At 39.2% G+C, this 18,230-nt stretch overlaps 1 protein-coding gene across 1 annotated transcript in view; it reads right to left on the reverse strand.

Annotated features, from left to right (window-relative positions):
- The window catches only part of Igf2bp3 (insulin like growth factor 2 mRNA binding protein 3), a 143,653-nt gene that overhangs the window by 18,165 nt on the left and 107,258 nt on the right, over window positions 1–18,230 (reverse strand). The window contains exons 6-10 of the mRNA XM_015490123.2: window positions 17,761–18,042; window positions 12,895–13,029; window positions 11,043–11,165; window positions 9,049–9,184; window positions 6,998–7,123 (exon numbers count right to left, since the gene is read on the reverse strand). Of these exons, the coding sequence (XP_015345609.1) occupies window positions 6,998–7,123; window positions 9,049–9,184; window positions 11,043–11,165; window positions 12,895–13,029; window positions 17,761–18,042 (802 nt within the window). The remainder of the gene's footprint in view (window positions 1–6,997; window positions 7,124–9,048; window positions 9,185–11,042; window positions 11,166–12,894; window positions 13,030–17,760; window positions 18,043–18,230) is intronic.

Raw genomic sequence — 18,230 nt, forward strand, 5'->3', positions numbered from 1 at the left:
AACTAGAAGTTCGCCAATTAAGTACTGTATGAGCCAGCTGCCAGGCAGGAATTAGAGACCTTTTGTGTGTTGCAAGAACAAACTCTGTGGCTCTATTGGAAAAATCAACCTGGCAGGTTCCGGGAAAGAGAATATTGTGGCAGGATAAGTGGGCAAAGTACTGGAATGGAACAGAGGCAAGGGATTTATCCAAAGACAAGATACAGCATTCTATTTTCATGTTACAAAGAAGGAATGAGTAAACATGAGTAAAGAAATGAAAACATTCTAAAACAAAGTATTTCTAAAAGAAATAGTAGAGTCAGTTTCTTTGGTACATTTAGCCATCAAAACCTAATTCTTTGCAGATAGTATCCATTTAAAATAAAAGTAGGGATTCACCCTTAATGTACAGGACATAAAGGATTAATGATCTTTTGGGGGTCCCAAAAGATCACCAGAGAATTGAACTCAGGGAAGCTCGATCACTGAGCCACATCCCCAGCCCTATTTTGTGTTTTATTTAGAGATCGGTTCTCACATAGTTGCTTAGCACCTTGCTTTTGCTGAGGCTGACTGAACTCATGATCCTCCTGCATAATAAGCCTCCCCTGCTGCTGGGATTACAGGCGTGTGCCACCGTGCAGGGCCAAGCTGATCTTAAAATGATATCACAATACTATGATATTCAACAAGAATAAAAAGAGTCAAAAGGAATATAAGAAACAACAATAAGCAAAGAAATTAATACTGTTTGATGAATTTAACCACTGCCTTTAAAAATAATAGTTTATTTGTATTTTTAAAAGAGGTAACTACTAAGCAGACATTGTTTTAGTAAACTTCTTCGCTGCTGTGAGCAAAAGACCTGACAACAATTTAAGAAGGAAAAAATTTATTTGGGAGCTCACGATTTCAGAGGTCTCAGTCCATAGATGGCGGACTCCATTCCTCAAGGCTTAAGAACATCATGGCAGAAGAGAGAAGTGGAGGAAAGCAACTCAAGAAATGGCCACCAGGAAGTAGAGAGCGCGAGCTTCACTGGACAAGGACAAAATAGATACCCCAAAGGCACACCCCCAGGGAACCATCTCCTCCAGGCACACAGTACCTGCCTATAGTTACCACCCAGTTAATCCCCATCAAGGGACTAATATACTGGTGAGGTTAAGGCTCACATAACCCAATCATTTCACCTCCAAATCCTCTTGCATTGTCCTATACATGAGCTTTTGGGGGACATCTAGTATCTAAACCATAACAACAACAGAACAAAAAAAATACAGTAGTGCCCCTTTCTCCAGTCCTAAAATTGGGACGGTACCAAACCCTACATGTTCTATGCTTTTCCTACATGTATCTACCTATCATAAAGTTTAATTTATAAAATTAGGCACAGCTAGAAAGGAATAACACTTTCAAAAATAGACCAATTAAAACAATGTGCTTTAATAAAAAGTTATGTGAACATTGTCTCTAAGAGTCAAGAAAATATTAATATTTTTGGACCACTGACTGCAGGTAAAGTAAAACCATGGAAAGCAAAACCACACATGAGCAGGAAATACTGTATAGGTTTAGAAAAAGAACAAACCTAAAAATTAGTGAAGGCAAAGCTTATTCCAACTATGTACTCATGAACCCTACCTTGAAGTTACATACTGAAACACAACTTCAGTGTTAGAGACACAATATAGTCCCCTGAATATTGGTGTTTAACCCCCCCCCTTTTTTTTTAAAGATGAAGAATCTGGAACACGTAACTTGTAACTTTCTCCTCCAGAATGAATCTAGATCCTCTTCTTTATGAGAGGATTTAAGTTTACTTCCTCCTCCAGGCTCTGGGAGGTTCCTTAAACAGGTAATAATGCTAGGTGGGACAGAGTCAAAGAGGTGCTCCCAATATCTATTCTCCTTTAGAAACAGAGCCTGTGTTTAATGAGCACATTTCTGCCCTCTTGTAGAGTGTGCCTGCTTCTCTTACAGCAAGATAAGGCCAGGTATTATTTTCTGAACAGGATAATGCTAGTGGGAGTGTAAAGAGCTACCCTTAGGCACTATCCTTAAGTAATGCTGCCACCAATTTTGATTTTTTATGCTTCTTGCTCACTGGAGTAAAACCCAGTGTCTAGAGGTTAAGTACCCTGGGCCAGGGGACACACACTTAGTAGAGTGCAGAAGGTAGACAGAATCATCACCACCTCAGACAGTCTGTGCTTGAATTCTCATGAAAAACTCATTTAAGTCACTTTTTTCTTGTAAAACAGCTAAGTTGAATTCCAACATGTACAGCTTGCCAAGGTAGATTCAGAAGAGTGAAAACAGATGGCAGCACCCCACATAAGTTTTTGGCCTGTATGTATTTAAGAGTCAGAATGACAAGTGGCCCAGAGTTAAAGGGATATGTCCATTCACTATTTTTTTTTTTTAAATATTTATCTTTTAGTTGTAGTTGGACATAATACCCTTATTCATTTATTCTTATGTGATCCTGAGGATCGAACCCAGGGCCTCACATGAGCTAGGCGAGCGTTCACCACTGAGCCACAACCCCAGTCCATCCATTTACTACTCTTTAAAGTAAACATTGATCAAGATACAAAGAGAGACAGACACCACAGTTGGGCATTTATGCTTACCCCAAAATGTATTCTGACATGCATTGTTGTTGACAGGGAATATTCTTGCCACCACTGAAGTCCTCTCTAGTAAACATTCCTTGTAGAACAACAGTTCTTGGCAACAAATGAGCAGCAAAAAACTCCTGATGACCATTCTAAAACCGCAAGTCTCCAAGCTCCCACCTGCTCCACTGAGGTTCGGTTTATGTATGAGGGTACAGGTTCTTACCCAGTTAGGACAGAGCAGCTGTTGTTAGCCTTGGCTACCCACTGAAGTCACCTAGGGAGCTTTCAAAAGTGATGGCTGAGCCAGGCAAGGCGGTGCACACCTGTAATCCCAGCAGCTCAGGAGGCCGACACAGGAGGATCACGAATTCAAAGCCAACCTCAGCAAAAGCGAGGTGCTAAGCAACTCAGTGAGACCCTGTCTCTAAATAAAATACAAAGTAGGGCTGGGAATGTGGCTCAGTGGTCCAGTGCCCGAGTTCAATCCCCGGTACACCACCCCCACCCCCGCGTGCAAAAGTGATACTTGTGCCTTGGCCTTACCCCTAGGGTAATCCAATTCAAACGTTGTTGATGGACCTTTATTTATTTACATGTGGTGCTGATAATAAAACCCAGTGCCTCACACATGCTAGGCAAGTGCTCTACCCAGGCCAGTCCGATGGCCTAGGGTGATTCTAATGTTACTGGGGCGGGGGGGGTCCTCTTGAGGCAGGAAGTAATTAACACTGTACTTTACAGAAGATTGTGGAAAAAATAAATGAAAAGGAAAGGAAAAAAAACAGTACTATATGATTTGTACAAATGTCAGAAATATGAAACTCAACTGAATCAAAGACTCCTGAGGAGAAGATACACATTCTGAAAGTGCTGATGACTACTTACTCATCATAAATGAGAAGTCTGACAAACAGTACCTGAACTGTATGGCCAAATTGAATGTGAGGAATAATGAGACAAACTAATATAATTTATTTCCTGATGTGACTCCCTGACGAAGTATTCCTGCCACCCCTAATAGATATGCTCTGAACCTGATAATATGGAGGCAATCATAATACAAATCCTTAGAGGCATTCTACAAATCATCTGGCTTTTTTTTTTTTTTAATGTCAATGTCATAAAAAAGAGGAAAACGGGACTGGGGGTACTGTTTGAGATTTCTTAAAAAGGACTAAATAGAGATGTGAGAACTGAATGCAATTCATGATTCTTAATGGATTCTTCATTGAAAATACTATTTATGACATTATTGGGACAACTATAGGAACTCAAATATGGACAGCATATCACATAATATTGTGCCATATTTTCTGAGAGTGATGATGACATTGGTTTTTAAGATAAACATTCTCCTCCCATCTCTGGTACTAAGGGTGAACCCAAGGGTGCTTTACCACTGAGCTACATCCCAGCCATTTTTATTTTAAGACAGGGTCTCCTGAAGTTGCTGAGGCTGGCCTGCAACTGGCAATCCTCCTGCCTCAGCCCCTCGAGTTGCTGAGATTATAGCCATGCACCACTGCACCAGTAGAATAGGTAGACGTTTTTGAAAAAAAAGTTCAAATAGAACAATGTTCCCATTAATAATCAATCATCTATTGGGGCTGGAGTAGGACTAAGAGATGAAGCTAGCAACAGGTTCAAACCTACAGAAAAATTACTAGGTGTTAATAAACATATGTAAGATATGCACAGCTGATCAACTGCTCCAGCCCGACAGATGTCAGAATGACCTTTCTTCTACCTTTAACATTTTGAGCGGTACCTCCTACAACAACTGAGGGAAATGTCCAGGTGTATATTTGAGGATTTCATTTTATCAAAGACATGTAGAATAAAGCATAATGCCTACCACTATTCCACAATGAACACAGATGCCAAGATTGTCCTTGTTTTATCCGGGTAAGATCCACCATTTCCTTCATCTGTCCTTGAACAGCTAAGGTGTTCTCAGATCCTATCTTGCTGCAATATTTCCACCTTTACTATGGCAGCTTCTGTATCTTCTGTTCTCATGGTTTACTTCTAATTATATTTAATTTGACTTAGTTAAATGTCTCAGGAGAAGCAAAGATCACCTATTCCAATGAGATCTTCCTTACATTTACTTTTGGCTCACTTTTAGTAGAGTAAGTAAACATCATTGGAATCTTCTTCCCATTCTTAAAACAAAATTGTTACTTAGGTCACTCAGGTATTTGAGATCATAAAAGCACTTCAAAAATTATTCTCAATATGATCTTACTTTTCTTGAAACATTCTCCATTTTCCTAATAACACAGGAACCTAATATACAGAATATTATCAAATGAGAAAACGGACTAAATCCAGAAAATATTAATATGTATTATCTTCTATAATTTCTATATTTTTAAAATAGTTACATAATAATTCACTTTAGGAATTTTTGCCAATAAAGCATCCATATAAAAGACAAATGTCCAAGAATGTTCAGTTAGAGCACACTATAATAATGTGAGGCTTTGGTGACTAGAAGCTGTCATCAGCAGAGATAAGAAAAAGTTAAAGGAACACTTCAAAGGGAATGTGAACAACAGAGCAGTTAAGTGACTTGCCCAAAGAGAAGTCTAGTTCAGGGCATTCAGCAGAAGTGTATATTAGATGTGACCTTCTCCAGCACAGAGTTACTTTATGTAATCAGTGCATTGTAGCATTTAGTAAGGATCACTACACAGAAATACCAGGGATATAATATATCCCCCAACATTCAACTTTATGATAAATGAGCCTATTCATAATAAGATGGTGGAAATATTAAAATTTAAGTACATATACTTTCAAATTCCTATTTTAGCCCTTCGCCAGTTTTCATATAATTTGAAGTCTGTAGAATAGAAACGTTTGACCTGAAAGTTTTTAGGCTTCATTCATTTAGTTCAGGTTTTTCTTTTGCAGGTAAGAAAACAGATCCAGAACCAAGAGGAGTCTGACCTTTGGTGACACAAACTCTCATCAGAGCAAGGCTAGATCTCAGCTCTGACTCCAGGGCTCTTTCCACTAGACCCCTTTAGCATGAAAGTACAAATAAATAGGCAGCTACTTAAGAAAATTTCAGGTAATGCATAATGAATCTATTTGTACTTGATGTCAGTTGAAATTTGGGGTTGGTTTGTTTCTTGATGAAGTCTTGCTATGTTGCCTGGTCTGGCATCAAACTCCTGAGCTCAAGCAATCTTGCTGTCTCAGCCTCTTTGAGTAATAGGGACTATAGGCATTGGCCACCACACATGGCTTACATTTAGCTGAAATTTTCGTGGTTATCCTCAGCCTTGTTACATGGTTTCCAGGCCTGAACATACTAGAAATGACAGGTATAAAGACACAAAAGGAAGATAAAGGGACAAAACATGGACAATCTAGTAATCTGTCTTCTCTATAAAATTTCATGTCAACACCATTTTACTCACATATTTATTCTACACAGCAGTATAATGGTATGCTCAACCTATTCCACTTGGATGTTTTTCTGAACGGGTATAGGAGCCATCGCACAAAACATTAAAAGATAAGACAGCCAAACAAGGAGGGAGGGATGTAAAAACACATTGATGACAAAAGACCCTAGAAAGCTGTTATTTGAGTGTCTTCCACCATTTATGATTGAAAATGCACCTAAATTACAAACTACTTTCAAAATACTTTATCAGATGTTTGCCCTGATGAAATTATGTTCATGCTATGCCTAGTCTCCTATTGCTGACTTGAGAGAAAACATTATTCTTAAAGACTAGATATAAAAATAAGTTTTCTTATAGAATCTACCAAAGGTCATTTAATATTTGCACATACAAAACAGAACTGTGGAAAAAAAACCATCCTAGCTCACCGACTTAAAAAGTACAAATACCGAAAATGGAAAGCACGCAGTTTTTCCTGATCTTTCAAAGCAGTTAATTTTCAGATGACAAAGATGAAGGAAGCCTTTTAAAAATCCTTTCCTTCAACATTTAAAAATCTTTTCCCTCTCCCATAAGAGCCACAAACTCTTATGCTTTTTAAAAACACATGTTGACAATCCTACTATCCAAAATTTTCAAAATAACTCATAGTCTATTACTTTAACTAGGGTTCAACTGATAAGACCTAGAGAGTACATAGTAGTTGTAAGCTGATGATAGATCATATGAGCCTGTGATAGATCATAAGGGCAGACACTTGCACTGTAAGAGGATAAGAGCCCCAGACACTATCAGCCTGGTGAGTCAAGGACAAGGAAAGGAAATTCTCATTCCTAAAGTGACAAAACATAATCTAGTAATCTGTCCCAATTAGCACCGAATCACATTACTAGTACCAACGATGTCTGACTGCATCCATCTGCCCATATTCCACTCAACCATAAAGCAAGCCAAGGCCAATAATCTTACCTCAAACTGTGGGTAGGGAGGAGTCATAGCTGAAGGGGGCCCTGAGGTGGGAGGTGGCATCCCTGAAGTGGGTGGGAACAGACCCAAGGCATTCAGATTTAATCCAGGAATTAAATGTGCTTGAAGCTGTAATGGTTTAAAAAAAAAAAGGGGTTCTTTAATTTGACAAATAAAAGAATCAAAGGAAATTGAAATGCTTTTTTTTTTTATAATAGGGATTGAACACAGGGATGCTTTACCACTGAGCTACATCCTTAGCACCCTTCATTTTTTTTTATTGGTTGTTCAAAACATTACAAAGCTCTTGACATATCATATTTCATACATTAGATTCAAGTGGATTATGAACTCCCATTTTTACCCCAAATACAGATTGCAGAATCACATCAGTTACACATCCACGTTTTTACATAATGCCATATTAGTAACTGTTGTATTCTGCTACCTTTCCTATCCTCTACTATCCCACCTCCCATCTTCTCTCTCTACCCCATCTGCTGTAATTTAATTCTCTCCCTTGTTTTTTTTTTTTTTCCCCATTCCCCTCACAACCTCTTATATGTAATTTTGTATAACAATGAGGGTCTCCTTCCATTTCCATGCAATTTCCCTTCTCTCTCCCTTTCCCTCCCACCTCTCATCTCTGTTTAATGTTAATCTTTTCCTCATGCTCTTCCTCCCTGCTCTGTTACACCCTTCATTTTTTAAAGAGCCAGGGTCTCACCAAGTTGCTGAGGCTGGCCCCAAACTTTGGGTCATCCTGCCTCAGCCTCCCAGGTTGCTGGGATTACAGGTATGCATGACTGCACCCAGTGGAAGCGAGCATTTGTGACAGTATTCAGATTGTGTATTTTGTATGATGACATAAATTTCAGAACAAAGCAGATATTCCAAGTGACTACACTTCAGTAGATAATTTACATCTGTTTACATCTCTAAATATCTTTAAATCTGAGATGATTTGCCCCTGCCTAGATCATCAGTTGCCCACAGGTTTTTCAAGGACAGGGAGCATGGCCTTCCTTTCCCCCACTAGAAAGAAATTGCTTAGCCGAAATGGTACTGCCTGCCGAAATGGTACTGCCTGCCGTGAGCACTCCAAAAATACGCAAAGAACGCCTTGAATCAGTTGAAGGGGTGCACAAATAAGAGCTGCTCTCTGAGAAGCACACCAGGTGCACTCAACCAGCTGTAAAGAGATCTTTACTCCTTATAAAACCCAACATTCCTGGGGTTTCAAGCCTAAGAAAGTCCAGCGCTTTGGAAAACAGGACCCAACACCATGTTAGTACTGCCAACCAAATCTTTGGAATGGATACAGGAACCAGAAGGGAATTTTAATTTTAATTTTATAAAAGCTGAATAAGCAAGGTGGAGAGTAGAACTAGGCTTCAGTGTATCAGAAAATCTTTGCACAAGGCCTGGAGTTGGAATTAATCCCAGTTGATTCTGAAACATTAGATAGCAGTGATGATATTAAGGTAGGCAGGCTGTCATGTGGGGTAAAATTAGCATTCTAGGTTTTTCTCACAAAGGTAATATTGTCACATTTCCCTTCTTTGTTTCATATGAAAGGTCCAACTGATGAATTTTGTTAATGATTTACTTCAAAATTTAAGATGGACTTTTGAAGTTTTTCATGTTCAGAATTAATCAATCCATTAAGGAATGTCATAATTTGCTTTAATGATATACTACAAATTATTTTTCATTTTATTCATTTATTTTGTACTACTGCAGTTTGAACCCACGGCCTCACACATGCTACTGTACAAATACTCTACATTCCCAGCCCCTAAACTTGTATTTTTTAATAGTAACTTGAAGCCAATGCTCAAAAGTTTAGACATTTGCTAAAATCACAGAGTGTGCCAAGCCTAATGTCAAAGACTGTTCTTTCCTACTAAGCCAGGGTACTTGGTATGGTGCTAAAAACCCATTAAAATCATTTCTTCTGATGCTACCACTAAAGAGATTTAATATCAATGCAAGGAAAAACATCTTTTAACTATTCATCAAAATAAGCACAAGTCCTTCATATTAAAACTAACATTCATAGAAGCAATATCATTTTCATAAGACTCCCTGATTTTCTTCATTATCTCTTCCTCAGCTTTGGCACATGTTTCAACATTGCCTTTAACAGTAATGGTGCGTTCTGGATTATACAGCGTCAATTCCTGCAATCTGCAGATTGAAAAAGAAGGGAAAGATAAAGAATGGAAATTATAGGAGGAAGACAGTTAATAATTCAGTCACAGATAGCAATTAAAACCAAACCGTGGAGCCTGGCATTGTGTAAAAGTGGGTGGTCAAACACGATGGAAAATCAGTAAGCCCTAAAAGACATGAATCAATCCAAGCACTGCAAAGCTACAGAAAAGAAAGAAAGAAAAAAAAATTCCCCCTCCCATCCTCTCAATAAAAATCGCTGGGTGTATATACTTCAAGCCCATGTTTTAAATATAGCTTGCTTATTGACCACTTAAAGTCAAACCATTTTCATAATTTAAAGTGAATTGAAAAGGAATTATTAGAAGGATGGACAGATTTAGTGGAATCCAAAAGCATATAACCTTTGTATTGACCAACTCTAGGCATAACTGGCATTCTCGTGCAATTGCATTTTCTGGGTAAACAAGCAAGGAAAATGCATGGAAATATTCCCAAAAACAAATCAGAAATTATTGTCTACATTTAGTTTTTATGAGTATTTTTAGAATTTAGATTAAAGTAGAATGGAGGAAATGTACTACATTTTTTAAATGGTCCATTGATGACCATCCCAACTACAAAAGAGTTGGATAGCAAAATTCAGAAACTCCCTGCTTAGCCCAGGTCCTGCTAAAGCTTCAAATCTACAAAAAGTTACATCTGAGAACACCCAACAAGCCTAAACTGGTCAACAGCCTCAAGAAAAAAAAAATAGAGACATTTACCATGGAAAACAGAACTAAATACACAGATTGAAAGAATATGTTGCACTGGTACAGCTCTCCTTCATACTCCTAGAGTTAAAGTCCCCATTTTTAATTAGCAAATGTTGTACATTAAACTTGAGTCAGATATTATTTCTTCTTCTCAAACTTTAACTAGAAATGTAAACTAAATAATGAAGAAAATGGAGTCTATGAAGTCTCTTCATCTTGGACTAGTTAAAGTAGTATAGAATTCTAATCTCCAGTCTCAGCCCAGCCCTGCCAAGCATTTTGTGTTACAATTTTATCATTCTTTTCCAGTTCATCAATTTCATCCCACCTTTTTAGGTCCTCAGATGAAAACTAGGGTACTCACCCCCAGAAAAAGAAACCTCTCCATATAATTTCAGAGCATTCACGGACTTCAGGTGTTGTAGCCCGCCTCCGAGACGATGCCCCTCTCCAAGTTATCTGTAGTCCCTACACACATGCTGAAGAAGGCTGACTTGTTTAAACAACATTAGGAAATGATATGAGAGTAAGTAACTTCTGAGATGCTGTCATAAATAGACACTGCAGCTTCTACCACGCTCTTTCTTGGATCATTCCCTCAAGGAGGAGAGTATGAGCTGTCTGTCTAGGACACTTAAGCAGCACTGTGGAGAGGTCCATGAGGTGAAGGGCTGAGGCCTTCCAAAAATAGCCAGCATCAACCTAGCAACATTATGAGACCCTGAGCCAGAACTATCTCACTAAGCTGTTCCTGAATCCTGAACCACAGAAACTGAGCAATCCATGTTCATTACTGTCCTGAGATGTTATAATAATCTGTTATACAGCAAAGGATAATAAACTAGATAACATATTACAGTTTGAGGAATACAGGAAAAAAACACCATCAAGACCTCAGCTAGAAAATATGAATGAAAAGCATTTAGATGCACCTGTGTCTTTTGTGAGAACAGATATTGCTTTCGATATAGATTAGAAATAGATAGTAGGCAAGTAGATAGAGTTTGAGAAACTGTCTAAAGGTGACAGTACAGATTAACAAACAGCTGTAAAGAGGTAAAAAGCAGAGCTTAATATAAAACACACAGTAAGAAAAAATGCAAGGCTGCACTTACGGAGATATTGTGATTTTAGTATCTGTGTCTTGCTCAATTTTTTTAAGATTTCTTCCTTCTTTACCAATAAGACGGCCTACAAAGTTATTATGGGCTAAAATCTTCAAGGGGAGCTCTTCTGTGCTGTAGATTCAAAAAAAATAAAAATAAAAAGAAGTCAAAATCAGGGAAAGTAAACCTACTCTTGGATTTAAAAAAAAAAAAATTTTTTTTTTTTTAAATTCATTAAACATTGACTTCCTACCTACCAGATGGGAAACGTTATGCTAAGTACAGTGCTGACAATTAGCCTACATTTTAGAAATGCATGAATACAGGGAATGAAAAAAAAATAGCAAGTTATTTGAATAAGAGTTAATTTTTGAAATTATTTTTCTTTTATTCACTTCAGGGAATATCTACCTTCAAAGACATATTCTCTTAATGAAATCCATACTCCTAAACCCCTAATGCCATAACACAAAGGCATGGATACAAAATAGTGTGATCCTAGTATAAATTTCAAAATACATACCTGGAGTGTTATGGTTGGGATATGAGGTGTCCCGCAAATGCTCCTGTGTTAATGCAGGAATGTTCAGAGGTAAAATGGTTAGATTATGAAAGCTGCAATCCAATCAGTGGATTAATCCAATACATGGATTAATCCATTTAATGGATTAATAATTTGGAGGGACTAACAGGGTGGTAACTGTAGGCAGGAGGGCATGGCTGGAGGAAGTAGGTTACTGAGGGCATGCATTTGGGGTTTAAGGGTCCAAGGCGTGGTCCCTCTCTCCCTCCTCACAATCCTTTCTCTGCTTCCTGGTTGCCATGAGCTAAGCAGCCTTGCTCTGCCATGCCTTTTCTACATGATGTTCTGCTTTACCTTTGGCCCAGAGAAATGGAGCAGCAATGGACTAAACTCTGAAACCATGAGCCCAAAATTAATTTTCCTTGTGAGTTGTTCATGCCAGGTATTTTGTTCACAGTGATGAAAAGCTAACTAACACATGGAGATGAGTATATAATTTATAGAAGAAACTTAACAGTGGTACTACTTTGGGGGATAAGAACAGAAGATAGATGTTCCTATTCCTTTTACTGTGCATTCTGTATCTTGCACAATTTCTAAACTATGTACATATCACTGTTTAAAAATGTCACTAGGGTTATCAGATAGTAGGCTTTTCCCTTATTTTTCTCTATACTAAAAAGTAATTATGTTCTTATACTGCAGCAACCATATATAATACTTTCTGCTAAGAAGATATTTAAATGTCTCTGCAAATTAGGCATTGGTGATGAGGTCCCCGAGCTAACTATAGAGCCTTCCTCTGGATTCAGTTTTTAGTGTGGCTATTCTGTATACTAAATGTGGCTCAGAACTCAACCACCACTCAAGTTCCTATGGAAGAAATATTAAGAGTTCCAACCTGCAAAACCCAAATAAATCTCCAGTTTACCTTTGCACACATTGAGGCGTTTCCTTACCTCTACACTCCCTGCTGTTCAGGGGTGAGGAGGAGCAGAAGACAGGGCACCCATGGGCTCTGAGTAAAGGACAAGTGAGGATTTGGGGTCCCTGTCTCAGCAGAATCCCAGGATGCTTCTTGGTCCTGGGTTGGCTTCCTATGTACTCCAACTACCCTCTTCTATCACTGGATTTCTCTTCCTCATTATCATTACTCACTCCACATTCAAATATTTAAATCAGATTTATGTTTCACAACCAAATTAGTAGTGCTAACCACTGTAGCTCATCAGGATAGCATTTCCCTTTGTTTGCTGGGAATCTCTAAGAACTATGTCATAGAAATTCAAAATAAAACACCATATAAATCTCTTTTGTAAGTTAGTCCCCTTTACTCACAATTTTATATCTTGAGCTTCCTTATGCATAATCTCCAGAATAGACTTACAAGCCGCGGAGGTGCCTTCAGGGGTGGAGAGGATCGTAATTGACTTCTCAGCAGCCCCTGCATTCTCTTTACGATGGACATCAATTCTGAGAGTGAGCACAAGCAGAGAGAAAGTGAGAGCTATAAGGTATATTCACAACAGAGTTTTTGATTACCAACTGCGAAGCCCCAGGACTTCTAGGGAGAGAGTGGATGACCCACTTCCCTCAAGAGCAGAAACTCTGTACCACATGTCAACACTGATTCCTCTTAGGCAGATGTTAATTCCAGGAACATGCCCCTCTCTTTCCTCAGTCCAACCAAGCAGGGATATCTTTTTATTTAGCCCAAGCTACTGGTGCTTAAAACTCCCTTTCAGATGCCACAGTACAAATATCTCACAGGCAAAGAGCCTGGTATTCCGACAAAAGGCTTTCTTCTGCTCCAAAACAAATAGGAGCTGGAGTACGTGCCAATGGGGCTGGAGCTGGAGTCCCACAAGCCAGGTTGAATTCCTTGTTCTGCACAGAATATCCATTAAGTGAGCACATTTCATTCATCTGCTTTCTTTATGCAAGGCTTCTGTGTCTGCCGTCTCAATAGAGGAAAGTCTGCAACAAATGTAGTGGAAATGGAACCCAAAGAAATAGCAATTCTACTTCAAGGAAAACCAAATGGTCAATAAATGCAAATAATGTTCAGACTCACTAGGAATTTGTATGCATGCCAATTGAAACATCATTTTCCTCCAAATCTCAAATATTTTGAGATGGATAAAATTAAGTTTTAGTGAGATGAAGGGTAATGGGACACACCCACACTTCTGGTGTGAGTACATAGCAAACTGGCAGAACCTATCAAAGGTAATGCTATTGTCATCTTTCAACTCAAGAACACTTCTCATAACATCTTGTATAGACAATCACATATGTGGACCAAGAGTGGTATTTTTCACTGACATTTTAAGCCAGATTCAATCATTTTGTGATGGTGCATCCTGTGCATTGTAGGATAAGTAACAACATCCCTGACCTCTTCCCACTAGATGCTAGAAGCATACCCTTTACCCAGTTCTGACACCAAAAGTGTCTCTAGACATTGCCAAACATTCACTAGGGGAGACCAGCTCTTGCTGAAAACAATCAGCATAATAATCTCACTGTGGGATTGTTTCTTTTTTTTTAAATTTTTTAATATTTATTTTTTAGTTCTCGGCGGACACAACATCTTTGTATGTGGTGCTGAGGATCGAACCCGGGCCGCACGCATGCCAAGCGAGCACGCTACCGCTTGAGCCACATCCCCAGCCCCATTGTGGGATTGTTTCTAATAGAAAAGATTTATCTTTAAAATTCTCATAAGAATGAGATAGTTAAATAACAGTTACAGTATATCTATGTCATAGAGCTAGTTTGTTGTTTTGTTTCTGCATTTCCAGAGACCTACCCTAGGGCCTTGTACATTCTAGGCAAGCAGTTTACGACTGAGCTTCATTGCCAGCCCATCAGAAAGCTATTTATCAAAAAGGTGATGAAACTACAAGTACTAATATAGTGTGTGGTCATCAGATACAGCAAAAATCACTTCCCTTCTTCTCTATCGTTAATCTAAGAGAAAAATATATACCATAATATGATTTCTTTTTAAAAAACTACAAAATAGGGCTGGGTCGTAGCTCAGTGGTAGAGCGCTTGCTAGCATACATGAGGCACTGGGTTCGATCCTCAGCACCACATAAAAACAAATAAAATGAAAATGTTTCTTTTAAAGGGGGGGGGGCTGGGGTTGTAGCTCAGCAGTAGGGCGCTCGCCTAGCATGCTCGAGGCCCTGGGTTCAATCCTCAACACCACACAAAAATAAACAAAATAAAGGTATTGTGTACAACTAAAAAAAAAAAAAAAAAGCTACACATTAATAGATGCAAGGAACAACTCCTATAAATACATACCCGGCTTCATCTCACTCTTGACTATCTCAAGAGTGAGATGAAGCCGGGTTTGGTGGTGCAAACCTGTAATCCCAACGGCTCAGGAGGTTGAGGCAAGAGAATCACGAGTTCAAAACCAGCCTCAGCAATGGCAAGACACTAAGCAACTCAGTGAGATCCTGTCTCTAAATAAAATACAAAATAGGGTTGGGGATGTGGCTCACTGGTTAAGTGTTCCTGAGTTCAGCCTCCAGTACCCCCCCCCAAAAAAAAAGAGAATGGGGTGAATGCTAGGTGTGTAGCACGCACCTACAATCACAATAATGAAGGCCAGGGATATAACCCAGTAGTAAAGCACCCTGGGTTCCATCTCCAGTGCCCTCCCCTCCAAAAAAAGAAAGAATGAGATGAACCTTTAGCCTTTCTTATTTTAATTCCCAAATTTGTACATTTGAATTAAACACAGAATAAGTTTGCTGTTGCTTATCCCAAAAATCTACGTTTTAGGGAAAATTAAGTACTTATTGAGTCAGAGTCATGAGCATGATGACCACTTCATTATGCCAATCATTTCAAGGTTTGGGTTTCCTTTTCCTGAATACATGGTTGAAAATTAAAGCTTTGCGCAGAAGTAAAACCTGTAACTAAAAATAAGGGTAATATAGAAATGAAACAAGTATGGGCTCCCTAGAAATAATAAAAAAAAAATAGTGTCTTATATAAAAGTGCCAATCTCAGGAACTATCTTCCTAGGTTGTTTCAATACCCAATCAGTGTCAGTCATGCTTATCTTCTGGTAACTTGTTAATATATCCCTTCTGTTTATTTCCACCCTCTGTGTTAAGGACTACCAAACTGTCATCCCCTGAGAAAAGGGAACGTAACTTTGGAGATTAGGGTGGTCCCCTAGAGACCATTCCAGAAACAGAGGTTCTGATAATGATTAGTTTCAACGGCAAGAGTTAATTAACTTCACTGGCAGAGTTCTGCAAACAAATCATCAGATACAGCAAAAATCACTTCCCTTCTTCTCTATCCCCCATCTTCCTGCCTTAAGTAAAACAAATAGTTCAATTTAAGTCACAGTTCTTTCATCCAACAAGGAAATGAGGAGCTCAAAAACGAACAACTCTAATCTGCCACATGACAAAGGAAGCCACGTAGTAAGTTTCTGCAGGTAATGGAAGGTCATGGCAAGCAAGTAGCTTTTAAAATTTAAGATTAAAGCCAGGCAAATTTATCTAGATTATGGTTCAGCTGTCTTCCCTACCTACTATATTATCAGGTCAGAGCCATCAATTTTTCACACAGGTACCAACCTAATGTCTCTTGCTTCAAAGTAGAAGTCAAAATAGGACAACATGGGGGCAGAGTGGCGGTGACCACCACAAAATACAGTTCCTTTTAGTTCTACATGAAAAATGAGTCAGACAGCTGAATGTAGACAAGGTGCCTGTGATGAATATGGATAACTCCCATGCCTGGTGGAACAAAGCACACAGCTCTATTTTCAGAGAAAGACATGCGTAACTCCTCAAATCACATAAAACCCTCTTACTAAACTAAAAAGGCAAAAAGGATCCAGTCATCTCTGTAGTCGTCCCAAGGCTTACCGAACAACACTGTCTATACCCAACCTCTTCTCCCTAGTGCAAGCATAAGTTCTCCAGAAAACACAGTAGGAACAGGACCAGATGTGCCTTGCAGCATTTTACAGAGCCCTGGATAGGGAAAGATCATCACCAAACCCCAGAGTCAAAAATATGCACACCACACTATGGTTTAGAAAGTCTAACAACTAACATGTAATGCACTGGAGCTTCTAAATTGAGGAGGTAATTTAGATATTTATATAAAGGGCTTTAAACACCATTCACATACACACTCATTTTCTCATTTGATAATGTAAGAGCCACCTCTCCATCTGGCAACAGCCTTAGCACTGTGGCTATAGTAGTGATAAATAAAAATAGTTGCTGGGGCTGGGGATGTGGCTCAAGCGGTAGCGCGCTCGCCTGGCATGCGTGCGGCCCGGGTTCTGAGGAGCACCACATACAAAGATGTTGTGTCCGCTGAAAACCAAAAAATAAATATTAAAAAATTCTCTCACTTTCTCTTAAAAAAAATAAAAAATAAAAATAATTGCTTTCTACTCCTGAAAAGTTACCTCCAATGTTTGAACATTGTAGTACAGTGGTAAATAAAAATAGTTGCTTTCTACTTCTGAAAAGTTACCGCCAATGTTTGAACAATAATCTTACAATCACCTTAAAACCTGCCAATTGGGGCCAGGGTTGTGGCTCGGTGGTAGAGTGCTTGCCTAGCATGCGTGAGGCACTGGGTTCAATCCACAACATCATATCAAAATAGACAAATAAAGGTACTGTGTCCATCTACAAATAAAAAATATATACTATCAAACAACATCCTGAAGAAAAAGCCATTCTAAATAACAAGGCTTAATCACAGGATAAATTTGGATCATAAGATGAGCAATTCTTTACTGAAGAAAAGAGAAAACCATCTCTGTATTGAGGCCACAGAAGAAATGGATTAGAACCAGAAGGTGACTTCCAAAACCACCGAAGGCTGGAAGTGAGGAGGGGGTGAGGCAGGAATAACCTGGCACTGCCCTTTTGTCTGCCAGGGCCTTTCCCACCAAAAGAGGATCGGGTATCATTTGTTTTCCATTCATGTGTGAAAACTGGAGGTTCCCTTTGAGGTTTTACACAAATGAACACTCATAAACACTCATATCAAATCACAAGGTTGTTTTTTTTCCCCTCACATTCCCAAATGCTGTACAAAGAGGTTCCTAACCTGTTTGGAAGGGCACCAAGTTCTTGAACAACACACTCTGTTAAGATTCAAAGGGGATGACAAGAACACCCACCACACAGTAACACTCACTTAGACTGGGTCTGTTTGGTGATATTCCGGATGGTGGCACCTTCTTTTCCTATAATGGCTCCAACGAACTGGGTGGGAACCAGCAGGCGCAGAGGCAAGTCACATGGCTTCTGTTTGGACACTGATCCTGGGGACCCTTGCCTTGATGAGCCCCTCTGCCCAAGCCCACGGCGCCCTCGGGGCTGCTGTGAGGAGTTCTGCTGGGCGGCTGTTTCATCAGGGATGTAGGCGACTTTCAAGGTGAAGTTCTCCAACTGGAATCCGTTCAGTTTGTCTAAGGCTCTGAAAGTTCACAAGGAGCAAGGGGTGGGAATGAAAAGTAAGTGATACAACAAATCTTTAAGCAAAGCAACAATCACTCAGAACTATTAGCTCCAAAACTTCTGAATAAAGCCACTATACCAATCGCAAACCAAACACACACACAATCCCACCACCTCCCACACTTTTCCTTTTTAGTCCACACAGGG

Source organism: Marmota marmota, unplaced genomic scaffold (genome assembly GCF_001458135.2).
Source record: "Marmota marmota marmota unplaced genomic scaffold, marMar, whole genome shotgun sequence".
Lineage (NCBI taxonomy): Eukaryota > Metazoa > Chordata > Mammalia > Rodentia > Sciuridae > Marmota > Marmota marmota.